The following is a 20,471-nucleotide window of genomic DNA, read 5'->3' as shown; positions in this document are numbered from 1 at the left end:
GTTTGTCCTGGAGTGCAAGGCTTCCTCTTACTGTTATAGTGGGTGTTAGTTCAGCTGAGCTAAATGTGAAGTGGCTGCCTTGGTTTGTTTCAGCCTCACAAGGCCATTTAGGAGCATGTGTAACAAAATGGTGTTCCTTTGAGTCTTTTTTTTTTTTTTTTTTCCTCTTCTCTTCCCCCCCCCCCCCCCCCAGGTGTGTGTGTGGAAGCAATGTGGTTTTTGCATTCAGAGAATGTAGTGCAGCCTGGCTGGGTGTCTGTGTCATGCCAAGCCTGTGTCTCAAATTCACATCTGCTACCAGGCTTCTATTAAGCTGTACTCAAAGTGATCTTACAGTCAGTGAGGATAAATACATCTGTCTTACCTGGCAGTGTTATAAGCATTCCTTTGTATTTGGGATAATAATTAGTACGTACTACCAGAAGTTAGAACTTGTGCTTGTAACAGACCTGTAAATGTTATTTTTTTACCTTGTGGTGGTTATCAGTAATTAGTAAAATAAAATATTATTGGTAGTTAATCTTGATATGATTATCTGTGCTAATTAAAAGTCACTTGAGCATTTACTGTTGGCATTCCAAGTGTTCCTGATGCAAAGAGCTAATGCATTGTGCTTTATTCCCCTGAAAAAAAGCCTAGTTTCAAAGGATTATATCTTGAAAGTAAGACGGAAAGGATTTTTTTATGACCTGTAATAACAACTTGCAGCTTTAATGAGGGTTGGATGGATGGGGGGGGAAAAATAATCTTCTACTGCCCTCCTTGCATTAAACACTACAAAGTAGTACTCACAACTTTGTGTGGAATATTGCTCAGTGATTTTTACTACAGACTATAATTTATTATTGACGCTTATTTTGGGAAGTGCTTAGCATGGACAGAACTTGTCAGTATCTTGAACTTTGGAGGAAAGGAATGCAGGCTAGACTTATTTAAATTTTTTATCATTACAATTTATCTTTTTCCAGCAGAGGTCAAAAGTCTCACAAAAAGCCCTGCTGTGGTCAAATATCTTTCATATAACACAACACTTGAAAAAACCTTTCTGAACTGAATATTTTCTAAAATATCTGAAATGATGCTGTAATATTTGTCTTTTCTGCTGCACAGCTTCCCTCTGGAATATGCATTGAAGGTGCATGGGGGGATATAAAGCCACCAACTGAAGTCAGAATTGAAGTGGTTTCTTAGTCAATAACTATTTTGACTTGAAGATAAAATTTTAGAGAATTGTTGCACAGGATATTACTTATATGGTATTCCCCATAGGTTGACTCTTATTGGTTTAAAAAGTTTTAAGCTTTGACTCTCTTATTTGTGCACAGTTCTTCACTCTAGATGATTCCTTACCCTGTGGGTTTTGAGACATGGGATGCTTGAGACATTGGGATAGCCCGTGAAGTTTTTCAAATCGATACAATTTGTTCATTAATTTAATTGATGAAAGGTTTTAGAAAGCAAAGGAATTGATATACTGGTATTCAGGACGTATTTATGCTGTTGTGTGATATGTATTTAAGGAGATTTCACTGAAGAAACTTCTCTCTCTTCTGGCAGAGCTTTTATCTCAGTTATCAGGTGTGAGACGTTCTGCAGGGCAGCTCAATTCTTCTGGCCCTTCTGCTTCTCAGTTACAGCAGCTGCAGATGCAACTGCAGTTGGAGCGACAGCATGCACAAGCAGCAAGACAACAACTGGAGACTGCACGCAATGCAACTAGACGCACTAATACAAGCAGCATCCCCACCACTCTTACACAATCTATAGCAGCAACCAATGCATCTAACACAGAAAACAATCAGCAAACTCTACAGAATTCCCAGTTCCTTCTCGCGAGGTAACTTGTTCAGTGGTTTTAACTCTTCTGTCATTTCTGTTTTTCTTAGTCCTATTATGGACATAAAGTTCAGTGAAACTACTGCCAGATCCCTAATGAAGTTTGTAGTTGAGATACTGTGCTTCTGTTTGCATTTGTAAGATCTTTTCATCCCTGCTGTGTGCTTGTTCCTAGGCAATCAATAAATATTACTTGCCGTTTCTCAATTTTAAGAGAAAGATAAGGGATGTTGCTTTGGTAAACTGTGCTTGTTTACCCTACTACTTCTGATAAAACAAGAGCCTTTACAATAATATGTTTTGAACTTTTATGCTGATAATGTGAGGGGAGAGCACTTAAAAGGTAGTTTAATAGGAAATGAAACTTTAATGAAGGCTGAAGGTTGAATAGATGTTTTTGGATGAAAAAAAGCAAATAAGGAATGTACTGTAAATAAGCAGAATACATATCTGTTTCAGAAAGTACAGTTAGATCTTAAAGTTCCATAGAATAGAATGGTTTAGTTGGAAGGGACCCACAATGACCATCTAGTCCATTCTGCTATAGAAGAGTTGCTCGTTCTCATTCCAGCTCTTTTAGGAAGTTTAGAATATTGATTTTCTGGATTCAAGGGGGAGGGTGTTCTTCAATTACATGTTGAGAAAGAGCACAGGCATTTAAACAGTTTCTGTGTTGAGAAACCTGGGTTGGGACAAGTTATTGCTGTCCTGACGATTTTTTTTATCAAAACTTGTGATAATATCTCAACCAAAACTTTTTGAAAATACCTTCAGTGACAGTATCTGCGAATGTCAGTCACTGATCTTGTGAGCTAGGATAGAACTGGAGCAAGGAATTTCCTTGCTTCTATTAGGTGATGGTGCACGCACTAATAAGTGAAGTGAATGATGTACTGTGCTTTGGGAATCTCTGGGCATTAATGTGTGTATTAATGTATTTTGTGTCATGCTTGCATTTAGAAGTTGTCCTGGGGACAAAATGAGCACTTAAGTGATAACTAGAGAATTTTAACACCTCTTAAAACAAAACCCCTCTGAAGGGAAAGAAACTTCAAAAATCACATTTTTTTTTTTTTTTTTTCATTCAGCCTTAGAATCTATTTCTGTGAAGCTTTTCAAAGCATCTAGGAACAAGTTTGCGTCCTGGTTTGAGCAACACAGGATTAATATCTCTTTCAGTAATTTTACTTTTCAGTAAGGTCTCTTCTAATGCCTGGGAAAACTGCACTTTTAGAGGACTCCAGTGTCTGAAAATACTGTTGTGAAAATATTTAGCCAGCTATGGTATGTGGGTTTCAAGGTCTCAGTGTTTTTGAGCTAGCCAGGTGCAGGGATGAGGAGGAGTGAGACCCAGGCACTCGTCCCAAGCTGGCCAACAGGATTATTTCATACCATGAATGTCACATTCAATATAAATTAGACAGTTTGCTGAGGAGCTTTTCTCTTCTGTAATGTCTGCGATCCTGAGAACTTGCCCAGGTGCCAGACCCCTGAGGCCTTCCCTTCCTCCCAAAGCTGTAGCTCTCCAGTGTCCGACATTTGCTGTCCACTGCTGGGAGTGCACAGCTTCCTACTGATATGATTGGCTGAGTATAATCCTCCTATATTTTATATTGGAATCAATATTGGTTCTTTAGTATTATTAATGTTAACTATTTAGTCTTATTCTATTAAATATGTTTAAATTTCAGCCCTTGGGTTTCCTTGTTTTTTCCCCGATTACCCTTCCCGGGTGGGGAGGGGTCATTGGGTGATAGAGTAATTGTCTAAAGGACAATAAATTGTTGTGGGTTCTTCAAACCATAACAGTTTGTTAAATGTCTGTATTCTTGCATCAGGAGTGCCGGGTGTTGTCAGATCTGTACATGTCAAAAGAAGTGCAGGAGTACCTAGGTTGTTTCTCAAGTCTTTCAGATGTTATTCAGCATGCGTCAGTCCAGCTGAATTAGTGAAAGTCCAGTTTGTTGATGATACTGCTAAGCCTGTCTTCTCTCTTTCTGTGATGCTATGCAGGTTGAATGATCCTAAGATGTCAGAAGCAGAGCGTCAGTCAAAGGAAAGCAAACGGGCAGACCGCAGCTTGTTTGTTCAAGAGCTTCTACTGTCCACTTTGATGCGGGAAGAAAGTTCCTCCTCAGATGAGGATGAACAGGGAGAGATTGCTGATTTTGGTGCTATGGGCTGTGTAGATATTATGCCTCTAGATGTTGCTTTAGAAAACCTAAATTTAAAAGAGAATAATAAAGGAAATGAGCCTCCTCTTTGATGGCATCCCACTTTGCAGACAGTGTCCTCTGTGCTGTATTTGCCAATGAAAGTGGACAACAACTATCTTTGGTTTGTTTTGGTGATTGTAATTTCAGGTCTGTCACTCTTGTTACATTGTGTACATTCAAAGGAAGAGAGAAAAGATATATACGATAATCACTTCCACTTAACCGATTTTTACTTTTAGCAGGTAAATATAGGTTGCAGTGCAGAGAGAAAAGCTCTGCATCCTGTAGCTTGACATGCAAAAAGCTCTCCTAATACTCCACATTCAAACTGTAGAGGAAAAAATGAAAAGTCTCTAATGAAGCTGCTGTGTGTATTTATGAATATTAATGAATAAAAATTGCTTGGATGGTTTACCTTAACTACTGCATGATGTGTTTTTGCAGCGTGCATGATTTCTAGTGACCTTGTCATTAAAAATAAATGTAAATACAAGGAGTAAAACTATAAAACCCCAAAGCTTTCCCATTATTCAAAGGTAATGTGACAAAAAAAAATAATAATGCTCACTAAGTTTGTGGCGGTGAAGTAGCCTTTGAGTAACACATGACCTTTTTATGTGCTCTCCCTGCATATTAATGCAAACTCCCCAGTGAGCTTTTTTTTTTTTTTTTCCTTCCAGTGTGTGACATTTTGCTATATTGTGACTACTATGTTGCCCTGTTCAACATCGTATCCATGCAGAATTGAATTTTGTATTCATCTGTAGGAGACAAAAAAAAAATAAGGGCCACTACTGGAATCTACCACAAAGGGCTTCTGTGTGCCCCAAAACCAAATTCTGTTCAGCTTTCTTTAAAGTTTTCCTTTTTGTATTAAATATACTTTATTTAGGTGTAAATGATTCATATATTCACTGTTTGGGGGGTGGGGTGTTAACCTGGATTATGTTGTCTTAGTTCTAAGCCTTCAAAGTCCTTACCATTTTGAGTTATTTATGTATTTGCTTCATAGCTTGCAGAGACTCCTGGTATCAGGAGAGCTTGAGGATTTGACTTCCTATATGTTACAATTGAATTCTTAATGCTAACTTCCTATCAACCTTTATTTATTGGGGTTTTAGGTTATATTTCTGATATAAAAAAATAAAGCCTTTTTAAGTGAGCATCGTGGTTTAGCTCCAGCCATCAACAAAGAACCATGCAGCTGCTTGCTCAGCCCCCCCACAGCTAAAGGCAGTCTAACAGAACAGCGAAGAAAAAACAACAACAATAATGTTGACGTAGGAATGTACAAAGCATGATTACTGTACTACCACTGACTGTACCAGGGAAGCCCCAGCCTGCTCCAAGCATCGACTTCCTGAATCCAGCCAGCTCCCTGGCTATAGACTGGGCATGGCATTACATGGTATGGAATACCTGTGGTCTGTACTAGCTCCTTGGGAAAATTAACCCTATCTCTGCTAGAACCAGGACATTATCCACCCCTTATTCTATACCATCTAGGTCATGCCCAGATCTTACACTTTCCAATTAATTACCACTGCTTTTCCCTGTCTTTGATTTACATGCATATATATATATATATATATATATATATATACACATGCCCTTAGTCTATGGGCCATCCCTCCACAATGTCTGCTGAGTTCATCTAATCCATGACTTTGGGCTCCATCTGTTAGAACAGTCTCTCAGGGCAGGTGAGGTGGTGTGTGGTCCTGGACTGTTGCAATGCTGTATTTTGGAGTTTGAGGCTGGTGTATCAGGTGTGGCTCATGCCCATGGTCTGCAGGTTGAAGATGTCGATCTTGAGGAAGTTGCTGGGTGCCAGCTGCTGAGGTCAGTTCTGATCCCATCACCACTGTACTTGACTTGGTTTTCATCAAAGTCCATCTGTCCTTAATTTGGATGATTCTTACTGTAGTACAACTGATAGCAATTCTAGTAATGAGGACGTACAGTGACAGGGTTACTTAGCAATTAACATCATACCATTTGATTCATTGGCTATTTCAATCCTTAGGTTTCCTTGTTTTTTCCCCTGATTCCCCTTCCCAGGTGGGGAGAGGTCATCCACTGATAGAATAATTGTCTAAACAACAATAAATTGTTGTGGGTTGTTCAAACCATAACAGTGAGTCACCTCCTCTGGCAACACTCCAAATTTTTGGCTGTCTGGCCAGTCCATGGTCTCTTTCAGTATTTCTAGGCAGTTGAAGTTATCTATTCAAGCCTGTTGCATGACCAACACTACCCACTTACTCCACATAGCAAGAGTTCCATGATGTGTAGAGAGGACCCTCCCTTTGAACGTCCAACCCAGGCCAGGCAATCGAGGCGCCAGAAGGAGCTGTGCTTCAGTACCAACTACTTCTGAAATAGCTTGAAACCCTTCATATGCTCCTAATATTTCTTTTTCAGTTAGAGTGTAAAGGCTTCAGATCCTCTATATCCCCAGCTCTAAAACCCTAGTGGTCGTCCTCACATCTCTCCAGGTGCTTTCTGCCAGAGGCTCCAGGTGGGGCCATTATCCCTGGCTGAGGTGTAAAGCACATTTTTCACATCTTGTCCTTTCCCAACTGGCCCAAGTGCTACTGAACCAACTGTCTCCCATTTAATTTGTTCAAAGGCTTGCTGATGTTCAGGGCAACATTCAAAGTCATCATTCTTCTGGGTCACTTGATAGAGAGGGTTTATGATCAGACTATAACCTGGAATACGCATTCTCCAGAAACCCAAGACACTTAAGAAAGTTTGTGTTTCTTTTTTGAGACATAGCTATTATTTTATTGATCACATCCAATGAGATATGACAATGCTCATCTTGCCTAAAAAGTGGATCTCCTGTGCGGGTCCTTTGATCTTACTTTGTTTTATAGCAAAACCAGCTTTCAAAAGAATCTGGATCATCCTTCTCCCTTTCTCAAACACTTCCTCTGCTGTGTTGCCCCACCCAATGATGTCACCAATACACTGCAGGTGTTCAGGAGCTTCACCCTTCTCCAGTGCAGTCTGGATCAGTCCATGGAAAATGGTAGGGCTGTGTCTCTACCCCTGGGGCAGTTGATTCCAGGTGTACTGGACACCCCTCCAGGTGAAAGCAAACTGTGGCCTGCACTCTGCTGCCAAAGGGATCGAGAAAAATGTGTCAGCGATATCAATTGTTGCATACCATTTGACAGCCTTTGAGACTCCAGTTCATATTGGAGTTCTAGCATGTCTGGTACAGCAGCGCTCAGCAGCAGCAGCATGACTTCATTCAGGCCTCGATAGTTCACTGTTACCCTCCACTCTCCATTAGATATTCACACTGGCCATATGAGACTATTAAAGGGTGAACGAGTCTTACTGATCACTCCATGACTCTCCAGTCACCGGATCAGCTTATGGATGGGAACCAGGGAGTCTCAATTGGTGCGATATTGTTGCCAGTGCACTGTCATGGTAGCAATTGGCACCTGCTGTTCTTTAACCCACAGCAACCCCACCACAGACGGATCCTCTGAGAAACCAGGCAAGCTAGACAACTGTTTAATCTTCCCTGTACAGAAGGTAGCTACACCAAAAGCCCAGTGATACCCTTTTGCGTCTTTGAAGTATCCTCTCCTGAGGTAGTCTATGCTAAGGATACATGGAGCCTTTGCAACAGTCACAATAGGATGCTTTTGCCACTCATTCCCAGTTAGGCTTACCTCAGCCTCCAACACATACAGCTGTTGGGATCTTCCCATCACTCCAGAAATATGGATAGATTCTGCCCCTTTGCAGTCTGATGTACACTGTGCACCGGTGTCCACTAGATCTTTATACTCCCATGGGGCTGATTTGCCAGGCCATCAAAACCACACAGTCCAGTAGAACTGGTTGTCCCTTTCTTCCGCCTTGACAAAGGCAGAGCCCCTCTGTTCCTGGTTGGAGTCTTCATTACTTGATTTTTGTAGCTGCAAAAGAGAAGTCCCTTCATCAGGCTCAAAAGTACAATCAGCCCTTCTACTCTGCCCAACAGAAACGGGAGCAGTAATTTTCCCAGATGGATGCCTTTCGTCTGTTGTTTTTCCTTGCAGTTCCTGTACCCGAGCTTCTAGTCTCCAGGTAGGTTCACCATCCCACTTCCTCATGTCCCCCTCGTGGTCACGTAGATAGAATCACAGGGTTGCACGTGGTGTGCACCACTGGCACCCTTTTCCTCACGCAGAAAAAAGCTGATTCTTAATAGCTGACATATTGGTCAGTACGAGCGAGGAAGACATATTCTCTCTGAATTGCTGGGACAATTTTTGGGTCAATTTCTTCACAGCCGAGATGCAGGCCCGCATGGAGGAAGTGAGATTCTCTTCGTATTCTTGGAGTTGTCTGGCCAGTTCATCTACAGTTGGTGCCTCCGTGTCTGTCCAGCTCCTTATCGCCAGGGTGTGGGTATATGATGTCAATGCACTTTGTGCAAACTTTCACCACATGGTCTGCATGCACTGGATTTCTTCTGGGTCTCTAGATGTCCAGTTGTTGTCCAGGTTGCTGTAGATCACCTCCACCATGGCTAATTCCCTCAGATACTGGATACCTCCCTTAATGGTGGTCCATTTGCTTCGGGAATTTGCAAGACCTTCCTTCAGGGGATACCTTTCCATCACACTCCATAGGAGCTGCCTTCAGAGACTGAGGACTGCTGCCCCTTTTCCAATCCCTTTGTCAATGGCTTTATCCCTAGCAAGGGATCCCAGCTGCTTCCTTACCCTCTAAGTCTATTGGCACCGATATCCCAACATAAGAGTAACCAGCTGATAGTTTTCCAGCCTGGTTGATGGCTGAAATCTTTTTGCATATCTTCCCACTCACTTAGTGATAGGGATCAGGTGGTTTCTCTCTCATTATTTCTGTTTCTTCCCTCTCTTGTTCTTGTGTCTGTTCTGCTGCAGAACAGGCTGCCTCTTCTGATTCTTTCTCCTGCTCCCTCTTAGGAGAAGCTTCTTCATCCCTTACTAAACAAGTTGACTTCCATTGTTTCTTCTTGACTATAGGGATGACTGATATAGTTGAGGGTTGGGTCTCTGTTTTAGCCACACTGTCTGTTGGTATGTCTTCAGATCCAGAGACCCTCTCTTCTCCTTGAGGGTGCTGAGCAGTACTAAATAGTGTTCAGTAGTGCAGTGCGTTGACCTTGGTGGAGGCCAGGTGCCCACCAACCCCCCCCCCTCAACTGGACAGGGGGAGAAAAAAAAAAAACAACAAAAAGCTTGAGGGTCAATATAAGGACAGGGAGATCACTCACTGCTTACCATCACAGGCAAAACCTTGGGGAAATTAATTAAATTTATTACCAATCAAGTCAGATTAGGGTAACAAGAAATAAAATCAAATCTTAAAACACCTTCCCCCCACCTCTCCTTTCTTCCCAGGCTCAACTTCACTCCCAATTTCTCTACCTCCTCCCCCCGACAGCACAAGGGGACAGGGAATGGGAGTTGTGCTCAGTTCATCACACATTGTCTCTGCTGCTCCTTCCTCCTCACGCTCTTCCCTTGCTCCAGTGTGGGGTCCCACTCACGGGAGACAGTCCTCCATGAACTTCTCCAACCCGGGTCCTTCCCACAGGCTGCAGCTCTTCACAAACTGCTCCAGCGTGGGTCCTTTCCACGGGGCGCAGTCTTTCAGGAACAGACTGCTTCAGCGTGGGTTCCCCTTGTGGTCACATGTCCTGCCAGAAAATCTACCCCAGCACGGGCTCCTCTCTTCGTGGGGTCACAGGTCCTGCCATGAGCCTGCTCCAGCACAGACTTCCCACATGGTCACAGTCTCCTTCGGACATATCCACCTGCTCCACCATGGTGTCCTGCATGGACTGCAGGTGGATATCTGCTCCACCATAGACCTCCATGGGCTGCAGGGGGACAGCCTGCTTCACCATGGTCTTCTTTACAGGCTGCAGGGGAATCTCTTCTCTGGTGCCTGGAGACAGTTTTTTCTCCCTTCTTAAATATATTAGCACAGAGGCACTACCACCATCGCTGACTGGCTCAGCCTTGGCCAGCAACAGGTCCATCTTGGAGCCAGCTGGCACTGGCTCTGATATAGGGGAAACTTCTAACAGCTTGTCACAGAAGCCACCCCTATAGTCCCCCCTCCCCACTACCAAAACCTTGCCACTCAAACCCAGGCCCCAGCACAGTGCAAGAAGTTGTGTCTCTGGCATAGACAGGGCCAGGTCATCCTTTTTTTCAAGCATTTTATCACATCATCAGGATCCCGCACTTGTTCAGGAATGAAGTCCCAGATCATTGGAACTGATAACCATTCTATGTACCTGCTCATGTTCTCCCACATGCCTTGCCACCCATAACCACACTGCCTCGGGGCATATCCCTTGGTGATATTACTAAATAGTTGGTTGACCTTATGTCATCATCGGCCAACCTGGCACAAACAACAAGCCAACAGATGCTCTACCAGACAGATGGAGTACCATGTCGCCACAAGACTTGCCTTTCAAGGCCCAGGATGGTATTCTGGGCAGTGGCATGGGGTACGGCATAGGTTTCCAACCATCTGGTGCTTCCTTCCACCATTGTCAGCACGTAATGCTTACCCTGGCGCGTTTGAGGGAGTGTGATGCAGTTAATTTGCCAGGCCTCCCCATACTTATATTTCAGCCATCGTCCCCCATACCACAAAGGTTTTAACCATTTAGCTTGCTTGATTTCGGCACATGTTTCACAGTTGTGGATAACCTGCGCAATAGCGTCCATGGTTAAATCCACCCCTTGGTCACGGGCCCATTTATATGTTACATCCCTTCCTTGGTGACCTGAAGTGTCATGGGCCCACTGAGCTAAAAATAGTTCACCTCTATGTTCCCAGTCCAAATCTGTCTGGGAAATCTTAGCAGCCTGGTCCACTTGCTGATTGTTTCGATGTGCCTCAGTGGCTCGACTCATGGGTATGTGGGCATCTACATGGCATACCTTCATGTCATGGTTTTGGCCAAATTGGCCAATGGCCGGCGACAGATGCTCCCCCCCAAACTCTCATACACGGAGAAGAGGAGGAGAGATAAAGAGAGATTTACAAGTTTAGAAGGAACTAAACTACTTTAATGAAATATTAATAATAAAATAAAAAAGGAAATAATGAAATAGATACAGTATATACAAAACCATATTAACCTCCCAGGATGATGTCACCAGCAGGCACTGGGGAAGTCCCAGACTGGACTCAGCAACGGGTGGGAACTGGATTCCACAGCTGGAGTCAGGGACACACAGATCGGGATCAAAGGCAGATGAACAGACAGGGTCCTCCTCGGCCATCGGCCATTGAAGAAAGAGAGCTGACCCTTTGATCCCTCAGCTTTTATACTGAGCATGGGGAAGATGGGATGGAATACCCCTGTTGGTCAATTTTGGGTCACCTGTCCTGTCCGCTCCTCCCTGCAGGTGGGACCCCTCTACGCTTTTCCACTTCTGACCCTCCAATGGGGCAAATAACGAAATTAGCTGACCTTGGTTGTTATAGCAATAAGTCTAAGCAAGAGCCTCTCTGTGTACCATTCCTTGGCACTAATTGTAAACATTGGTCTTATCACTCTGAGAACGAACCGTTTTCGGCACAACATGCTGTTAATTTCAGAGAGTTAGAAGAGGCCTAGCTAAGAAATAAAATTCCTGAAAAGAAAGTTGGTTCTGTTTTAACCATCCCCACAGAACATTTGCCACCATCCATGAGTCAGTACAGAGACAGAGTATTGGCCACTTTTCTCACTCAGCAATGTCTAAGGCCAGCTGGATGGCTTTTACCTCTGCAAATTGACTCAATTCACCTTCTCTGACTCATCATGTAGGACTCCACACAGCAGCTTTCCACCTTCAATGCTTTTCTACAGTACAACAAGATCCATCCATGAATAGAGCACACTGTTTCTCATTATCTGAGAGTTCATTATATGGTGGGTCTTCCTCGGCACGAGTCACCACCTTCTCTGGTAGCATTCCAAAGTCTTTGCCTTCGGGCCAGTTTGTGATCACTGCCACGATTCCTGGATGATTGGGGTTTCCTATTTGAGCTCGCTGTGTGATTAAGGCAACCCACTTATCATGCCACTGATGCTACCTGGAGTGAGTAGAAGGAACTTTACCCTTGAACATCCAGCCCAGCACTGGTAATGGGGGCACCAGGAGGAGCTGTGCTTCCGTACCAATTACCTCTGAAGCAGCTCTGACTCCTTCATATGCTGCCAAGATGTCTTTCTCAGCTGGAGTACAATTGGCCTTGGAGCCTTTGTTGCCTCCACTCCAGAATCCTAGGGGTCGACCTCGAGTCTCCCCTGGTGCTTTCTGCCAGAGGCTCCAGGTAGGCCCATTGTCCCCGGCTGCGGTGTAGAGCACATTTTTAATGTCCCATCCTGTTTGGACTGGTCCAAGTGCTACTGCTTGCACAATCTCTTGTTTAATTTGCTCAAAGGCCTGTCGTTGCTCAGGACCCCACGTAAACTCATTTTTCTTTTGAGTCACTTCATAGAGAGGTTTCACAATCTGACTGTAACCTGGAATGTGCAGTCTCCAGAAACCCACAATGCCTAAGAAGGCTTGTGTTTCCTTTTTGTTAGTTGGTGGGGACATAGATGTTATTTTGTTAATCACATCCATTGGGATCTGGCGACGACCATCTTGTCACTTAATTCCCAAGAACTGGATGTCTCATGCAGGTCCCTTGACCTTACCTCTTTTTATGGCAAAACCTGCTTTCAGAAGAATCTTGATTATTGTCTTACCTTTCTTGAAAACTTCTTCTGCTGTATTACCCCACACAATGAGGTCATCAATGTACTGCAGGTGTTCTGGAGCTCCACCCTTCTCCAGTGCAGCCTGGATCAGTCCATGGCAAATAGTAGGGCTGTGTGTTTCCACCCCTGGGGCAGTCGATTCCAGGTGTACTGGACGCCTCTCCAGGGGGAAGCAAACTGTGGCCTGCACTCTGCTGCTAAAGGAATAGAGAAGAATGCATTAGCAATGTCAATTGTAGCACACCACTTGGCTGCCTTGGACTCCAGTTCATACTGCAGTTCTAGCATGTCTGGCACAGCAGCACTCAGTGGGGGTGTGACTTCATTCAGGCCACGATGATAGTCTACAGTTAGCTGCCAGTCTCCATCAGACTTTTGCACTGGCCATATCGGGCTGTTAAAGGGTGAGCGACTCTTGCTGATCACTCCTTGGGTCTCCAGCCGACGAATCAGGTTCTGGATGGGAATCAGGGATTCTTGGTTGGTGCGATACTGTCATTGATGCAATGTGTCAGAAGCTATTGGCACCTGCTGTTCTTTAACCCTCAGCAGTCCCACCACAGAAGGGTCATCTGAAAGGCCAGGTAAGGTAGACAGCTGTGTAATGTCCTCAGTCTCTACAGCTGCTATACCAAAAGCCCACCTACACCCTTTTGGGTCTTTGAAATACCCTCTCTTGAGGTAGTCTATGCCAAGGATGCACGGAGCCTCTGGGCCAGTCACAATGGGGTGCTTCTCCCATTTATTCCCAGTTAGGCTCACTTCAGCCTCCAGTACAGTCAGTTCTTGAGACCTGCCTGTCACTCTAGTATTAGTGATGGATTCTGTCCCTTTATGATTTGATGGCAATAGGGTACACTGTGCACCAGTGTCCACCAGGGCTTTATATTTTTGTGGCTCTAATGTGCCAGGCCATTGAATCCACACAGTCCAATAAACTCGGTTTTCCCTCTTCTTCTTACTGAGAAGGACCCCCTCTTGGATTTTCATTATAAGGGACAGGGGAACAAGCTGATTTCTTTTTCTGCTTTCTGATCACCAGGGCAACTTGTACCAGTTCCATTTGAGTTTGAATAGCAATAGTTCTTGTTGTCAAGGCTGGAGCAACTGGTGCCAGTGCAGGCAGCAGAGTAACTTTTACTGCACGCTGATGAGTGCCAGGATGGGCTGGAGCATAGCCTGCACTGGTGGTGGGGGTAGCTGGCATGGCCAATACTGCTAGGGCTGGTGGGGCTAATGCTGCAGCTTCCCACAGTACAAGCAGGGACAGAAGCATGGACAGTCCGCATTAGGGGGGTAGCTTGTGTCTGTGCCAGCTGTGAATTGGCCCATGGGACATGAGTAGCAGCAGCACATGTCACACAATACCCACTCCTGCAGCGATGTTTAACACAAAACCACCCCTACAACACATTCAGGAGCACCAGCAACAAAATCACAATCTTTTGAAAGTAACATTCATTTCCTAAGCAGCCCAAAAGGTTTCCATCCCCTAGCTCTTTGACATAAGCATTGAAGGGCAAGATAAACCTTTCCCAGGTGAAACCAAAAGTGTAATTAGTAATAGAATCCATCACATGATGCCCAAAACATGCAGGTACAGCCGTTATCCAAGTAATCATATTATACATCTGAATGCCAAACCATATAAAAATAGCATGTTTAAACCACCACATAAAAATACAAAGAGCACGTAAACCATGCAACATATTCAGCATGTTCAACAGCATTGTATCTATTAACTTCAAACAAAGCTCTCTAAAGGCATGATATAACATTTCACTTACGAACGACATTCCCTGAGCAAGCTGGAAGCACATACCCCACTGGTTACCAAGCAAAACATCAGTAAGTGCTACAGAGCACAGCAAACTGCAAAAGCCAAAAAAATCTTCAAAATATACAGCAAAAAAGGGAGCATGGCACAGATCAGATAAACTAATGTTGAGAACAGATGAGTCAATATCACAATCAGCAACTGTTAAACATATAATAATTATAAGTTCCCTCTAATATGCTCTGACATTATCTCAAACCCTTCGAGCCCCATGTTGGGTGCCAAAAAGGACTGTCGTGGTTTAACCTCAGCTGTAAACTAAGCACCACACAGCTGCTTGCTCATTGCCCCTGCAGTGGGATGGGGCAGAGGGGGGATAGGAAGGATAAAAGTGAGAAAATGCACGAGTTGAGAAAAAAAACAGTTCAATAATTTAAAAAAAAACCCAACAAACCAATGAAGAGAGAGGAAAATAACACCCAAGAAAAACAAGTGATGCAAAATAAAACAATTGCTTAACACCAACTGACTGATGCCCAGCCAGTCCCCGAGCAATGGCAGCCCCCGCCAACCTCCACCCCCCACAAATTTTATTGCTGAGCACAATGTCATATAGTATGGAAAATCCCTTTGGTCGGTTGGGGTCAGCTACTATGAAGAAATTTAACTCTATCCCAGCCAAAACCAGTACATTCTCCACCTCTTATTCCATACCACGTGACATGCTTAGCAATAAAAAGCAGGGGGCAGAAGAAGGAAGGGGGGGATGTTCAAAGTTTAGCATTTGTATTCCCAAGTAACCATTACACGTGATGGAGCCCCACTTTCCTGGAGATGGCTAAACATCTGCCTGCTGATGGGAAGGAGTGTATAAATTCCTTATTTTGCTTTGCTTGCACATGCAGATTTTGTTTTCCCTATTAAACTGTCTTTATCTCAACCCACGAGTTTTCTCACTTTTACCGTTCCTATTCTCTCCCCATCCCACTGCAAGGGATGGGGGCGAGCGACTGTGTGGTGCTTTGCTGCCCACCGGAGTCAAACCATGGCAGTCAGCAACAGTTAAAACATCGGTGTATTATCAACACTGTTTTGGTCACAAATCCAAAACATAGCATCATATGAGCTACTATGAAGAAAATTAACTCTGTCCCAGCCAAAACCAGTACAACAGGCAATACAACCTCAATTTGGGAAAAATTAATTTAATTTATTGCCAATTAAAATATATTTCAGTGGTGAGAAAAAAAGACAGAAATGAAAACAACACCTTCCCTCTCCCACAGCTCTTTCCCAGGCTCAGTTTCACTTCTTCACTCCAGGCTCCTCTACCTTCCCCATCCCTGAGCAGTGCAGGAGTAGAGGTGGGAAATGTGGGGTTATGGTCAGTCCATAACAGTTTGTTTCTGCCTCTCCTTCCTTCTCACACTTTTCACTTTCTCTGGAGTGGATTCTCCACAGGCCACAGTTTCTTCAGGAAAGTCTGCTCCAGCATTGTCTCTCCACAGTCTGCTATTCCTTCAGGAAATATCCAACTACTCTGTCATGGGGTCTTCCACTGGCTGCAATGTTGTCGCGGGCAGAGTGATTAACTTCACTCCTAAGAGAGAAGTAGTGAAATATTTATTAACATAAAACAGTGATTTAACAAAGTTAGTAGTGAATGCGACAGTGGTTTATGAGATTCGATGCCAGGGTACGCTTGATTATTTACTGCATAGAGGACAGGGTCAGACAGAGCTGTCAGGGAGACCCTCCTGTTGAGTCACGAGGCTCAGAAAGGGCCCCCGTGCTTTCTAAACTTCTCAGAGAGGCGTCTAGGTGCGGCTAGATTCAATCCCAGTCCCAGACTTGGCCAATGCTTTATGTCTAAAGGATTATATAAGCGCAATCAATCCTTTATATCACTTAGCTAAGATTTCAAAGTTTAGCATGCTATTAGTCACTTACCGAGAATCTGTTGTGGCAAGGAATCTCTCAGCCTCGAGGAGTAGAACCTTAAGCGAGCGTCCCCACTCAAGGGGAGATCCTGTCGTGCAGCCCCCTGCCATGCAGGAGAGCTCAAAGGGGCCCTTAGGCTGTCCACTATTTATAGAGTAAGATAATTGACCTATAGTCATATTCGCAAGGGAACAAAATACCTAGGTCCCCACTCCAAACAGTGTTTTGACTATGTTGCCAACCATCCCCCCAAAGTTCAAGTGCAACTCATAACAACTCCTGCTGATGGCCACGGCTTGAGCAGGAGCCAGAGGGAGAAAAGGGGAGAGTGCACCGCCACACTCCACCCCGTTACTATAGTCAATTCATCTTACCTTCACAGAGTGGTGGTACGGTCACCTCTTGCCTCTGTGCCATAAATAGTATACTAATAGTTTGTGTGCTTAGAGATTCACGGTAAGTAGACAGTAAAGCACTGCTATTTGTTATTAATTTGTATGTTTTGGGTGGTTGAAGTTGGGTTATTTGTTTGGTCAAGTACCAAACTTTTATATACAACATAACTATAAGCAACAAACATATTAAAATTAGAACTAGCAAGATCACAGCTGGATCAAGCATACAATTAAACAGTCCCGATGCTGTTCGTGACCATCCAAAAAGAGTGTCCCACCAATGGTGTTCTCCATCCTTCTTCACTCTTTCAAAGACACGGTGTATCTCTTCTGTATCATGCTGAACAGTGATTAGAGTTTTGTGTCCATTATTTTGAATTCATTCTAGCAGCTGACACAGGTCATCATGCTGTAGTAGTATCTTCACCAATGTAAGATTCATTCCGATGGGGTAGGCAACAAATCTCGAATCAATGTATAATTAGATTGTAGCGACTGATAAGACATAACAGGAGCTGAATAATTGAAGTCACATCCCATAATTTTAGTAAAATTGCAAACACAAACATTTGAGTGATTACTTGTATCTGCAGTAGCATTATCTACGAATATAGTATTACAAAGGGTTCTCATACAAACACATCCTTTTCCAACATATACAAGTACAGTTTCAGGATTTTCATCGAGGTGTATTTCAAAATGACAAACATTCTGTTCAGCGTCAAGACAAACGTCTTGGGCTTTGATGGTGTTACTCTCACAAATCAGTCCTTGTTCTTCTCGTACAATGCATGCATTAACATCAACAGTTTGCCATTTGTTCCCATTCCATTGGGCCCACGCTCTGTGTTCTAATGGATAGATTATAGTTCCATTGTGATTTAATCCTAGTGCAATGATTGGGTATATGGTGTACACCGAAGCATTGCGTATTGTTAGGACAAAAGCTGTAGCCTTGTTGTTGATGGGGTTGTAAGTAAAATTGACTAAACACCACCAGGATTGGAATTCCCTTTCAAATTCAGTTGCATTATCCCAGATTACTTTTCGAATTTCAGTGGGTAAGGTACCTTCTTCACCTTCTCGTACAATTGCTGCTACCGTAGATTGCATCCACAGCTGAGCTTGGATACAAATAAGAGCTAGAGAAACATTGGTTTGGGCTACACCAAGTGCATCCACAATCAATTGGTGATCCCTCTTATTAATTCTTTCCCACTGAGGCAACACATCAGATAAGAGCCATTGGTTAGTTCCCAGTGCTAATAGGGAAGATCACAATGGGTGTTCCAATTTATCAGTTTATTTGCAAGTACTTCAGCATCTATACTATTTAAGACTCCCAGTCCTGTCCCTATGATATCGGTCACATCTCTCCTTGTTCGTCTTGGAGAAGTGAGTGTTCGCCCATGTAACCATGCTAACCATTCTGCATAGGATGTACTCAGGAATGATGAACAGGCTGGTTTGATGGTAGAGATGTTAATTTGCATCACTAATTCTACTCATTTAAGAGACCATGGTGGATTAAATAACACTCGTTGTCGGCCTGTATTTTTGATCACATATGGTCCAATTTCAGAAATTTGTGGGGATAGAGTTTTCTCATCCTTTACGATCGGTGTGGATGTTGTCATATGAGGCTTGGTAATGTCAATTTTGAATTTAAATGATAGCCCCACACTATGGCGAGCCCGGAGACAGACTACAAAACCAGGTTGTACTAAGGTAAAATTGTACCAACAGTCCAATTTTTCAGAGGCGCAATGTTTCGTACCATTGATTATTGGGTTTGATACAGTGCTATACACTGAAATCTGAGATGCTTTCTCATGGGTAGACCCATTGATCATCTGGCACCCTATTTGAATTCTTTTCCCTGACATTCCCTGAAGTCGGAGAACTCCATTAGTTCCATCTGTATCCCAGCTCCATTCGTTTTCTAAGTATACTTTGCTTCCATGCATGACCACAATGGAAAGATTTAAATCTCCCTTCCTAGAGTGTATTCCCATATTCCCGGTATACTTAACACGAGTTTGAGACCATGGCCACTCTAGAGTTCTTCGACCACAGGTTAGAAGCAGCATTGCTAAGGTTTGGAATATTAACACGAACACAGCATTTCCGTTTGCCATCCTGCAGGGTGCTGTAAGAGAAAGCAAAGACTTGTTTCGGTGGGGAGAGGCTGAACAGATTACCCCATTAACAAGAAGGAAAAATCCATCGTGCACTAATTCTGTGTTTTGCACCACTGCTATCAGTAGCTTCCCAGGCACGTGGGCCACGAGGTTTAGTTAAGGTCATAGGCACAGTACCTATGGCTGGTAAATTGACCATCACAGGCTGTCTTGGCTGTAATGTTGTCGGATATTCTTTTTCCTCATTGGATGGGGCACTGAGCTCAGTTTTTACAAAGAATGCTCAGCTTACAGGGCTTCCAGTGGGCCCATATCGATTATTTAATTGATGGACTACTTTGGAAAGTCTCCTATCCCATTGAGCCTCGTGTGGTTTGAGATTCTTTTTCAATAAGCCATTAGCTCTTTCTACCATCCCATGTGATTGAGGGTAGTATGGAGTATGGAATACTCATTTAATTCCCTCTTGTTTTGCCCAATTTTGTACTTCTTTACATGAAAAATGTGAGCCATTATCACTTTGGATAACATCAGGAGTAGGTAGATTTGAGAACCATAACGATAGTGCTAGGATTGTATTTTTCCATCAGCTCTCTGACACTTAGTGGCCATAAGCAAGCTGGAGATGACCTCCACTCCTGTGAGGATATATCGATATCCTGCAGAGGATGTGAATGGTCCAATATAATCAATTTGCCACATAGACCATTAAGTTTTCCCTTCATTGATATGTAGAGGTGGTGCTTTAGCAGGATTATCCGCCTGCAATCGCAGTCTACACTGGGGACATTGTGTAAGAATAGTTTCACAAGTTTTTCAGTTTATAGGCCAGCCTTTATTCTGTGCAGCAAAGTAAAGTGATTCTTTACCTGTGATGCCTAAGTTTTGATGTAACTGTGAGAAACGCTCCTTATCCAATAACAATGGCTCAGGCAGTGAAGCACGTTTTATTTAAACATTCCTGCAAGAGTGGGTGACCTAGCAAGTAGGCACACTCTCAGTTCTCGAAACACACCTTTTTATTCCCTAATCCCCAGCCGAGTTTTTCCCTCCCCTGTTTCCCATTGGTTAGGTACTCCAGGGTTCACAGTCTGTCCGAGGCACCTAAAATTCTTCCCGGATGTCCTGCCTCTGTTTTACTTTACACTGTTTTATGGGAAATGTTTTAGGTTCACTGACTGCCTTGGTGAATCAGAAGTGGTCTCGTATCCTAGCTGTATGCACAATAGACTACTTGGGACATGGTTGGTTTTCAAGGAAGCCCTATAAAATGCCTTGCCTCAGCTCCATGTTATCTTTACAGTCCATGACTTCAGGCAATGAGCTTACAGGCTCCCATATCATTTGAGATATACTGGGATCTAGGGTCTAGCTTCCTGGCAGGGA

At 43.6% G+C, this 20,471-nt stretch overlaps 1 protein-coding gene across 4 annotated transcripts in view; it reads left to right on the top strand.

Annotated features, from left to right (window-relative positions):
- Nucleotides 1-4,454, top strand: part of LOC128901962 (E3 ubiquitin-protein ligase KCMF1-like) — a 58,148-nt gene extending 53,694 nt beyond the window's left edge. For all 4 annotated transcript variants that reach the window (XM_054184171.1, XM_054184170.1, XM_054184172.1 and 1 more), the window contains 2 exons: nt 1,558-1,837; nt 3,850-4,454. In XM_054184171.1, coding sequence (XP_054040146.1) covers nt 1,558-1,837; nt 3,850-4,102 — 533 coding nt within the window. In that variant the 3' untranslated portion in view covers nt 4,103-4,454. The remainder of the gene's footprint in view (nt 1-1,557; nt 1,838-3,849) is intronic.
- Nucleotides 4,455-20,471: the final 16,017 nt, after the last annotated feature.

Source organism: Rissa tridactyla, chromosome W (assembly GCF_028500815.1).
Source record: "Rissa tridactyla isolate bRisTri1 chromosome W, bRisTri1.patW.cur.20221130, whole genome shotgun sequence".
In the NCBI taxonomy this organism is placed as follows: Eukaryota; Metazoa; Chordata; class Aves; order Charadriiformes; family Laridae; genus Rissa; species Rissa tridactyla.
The sequence above is the reverse complement of the archived record's forward strand: the minus strand, read 5'-3'. Positions and strand labels throughout refer to the sequence as shown.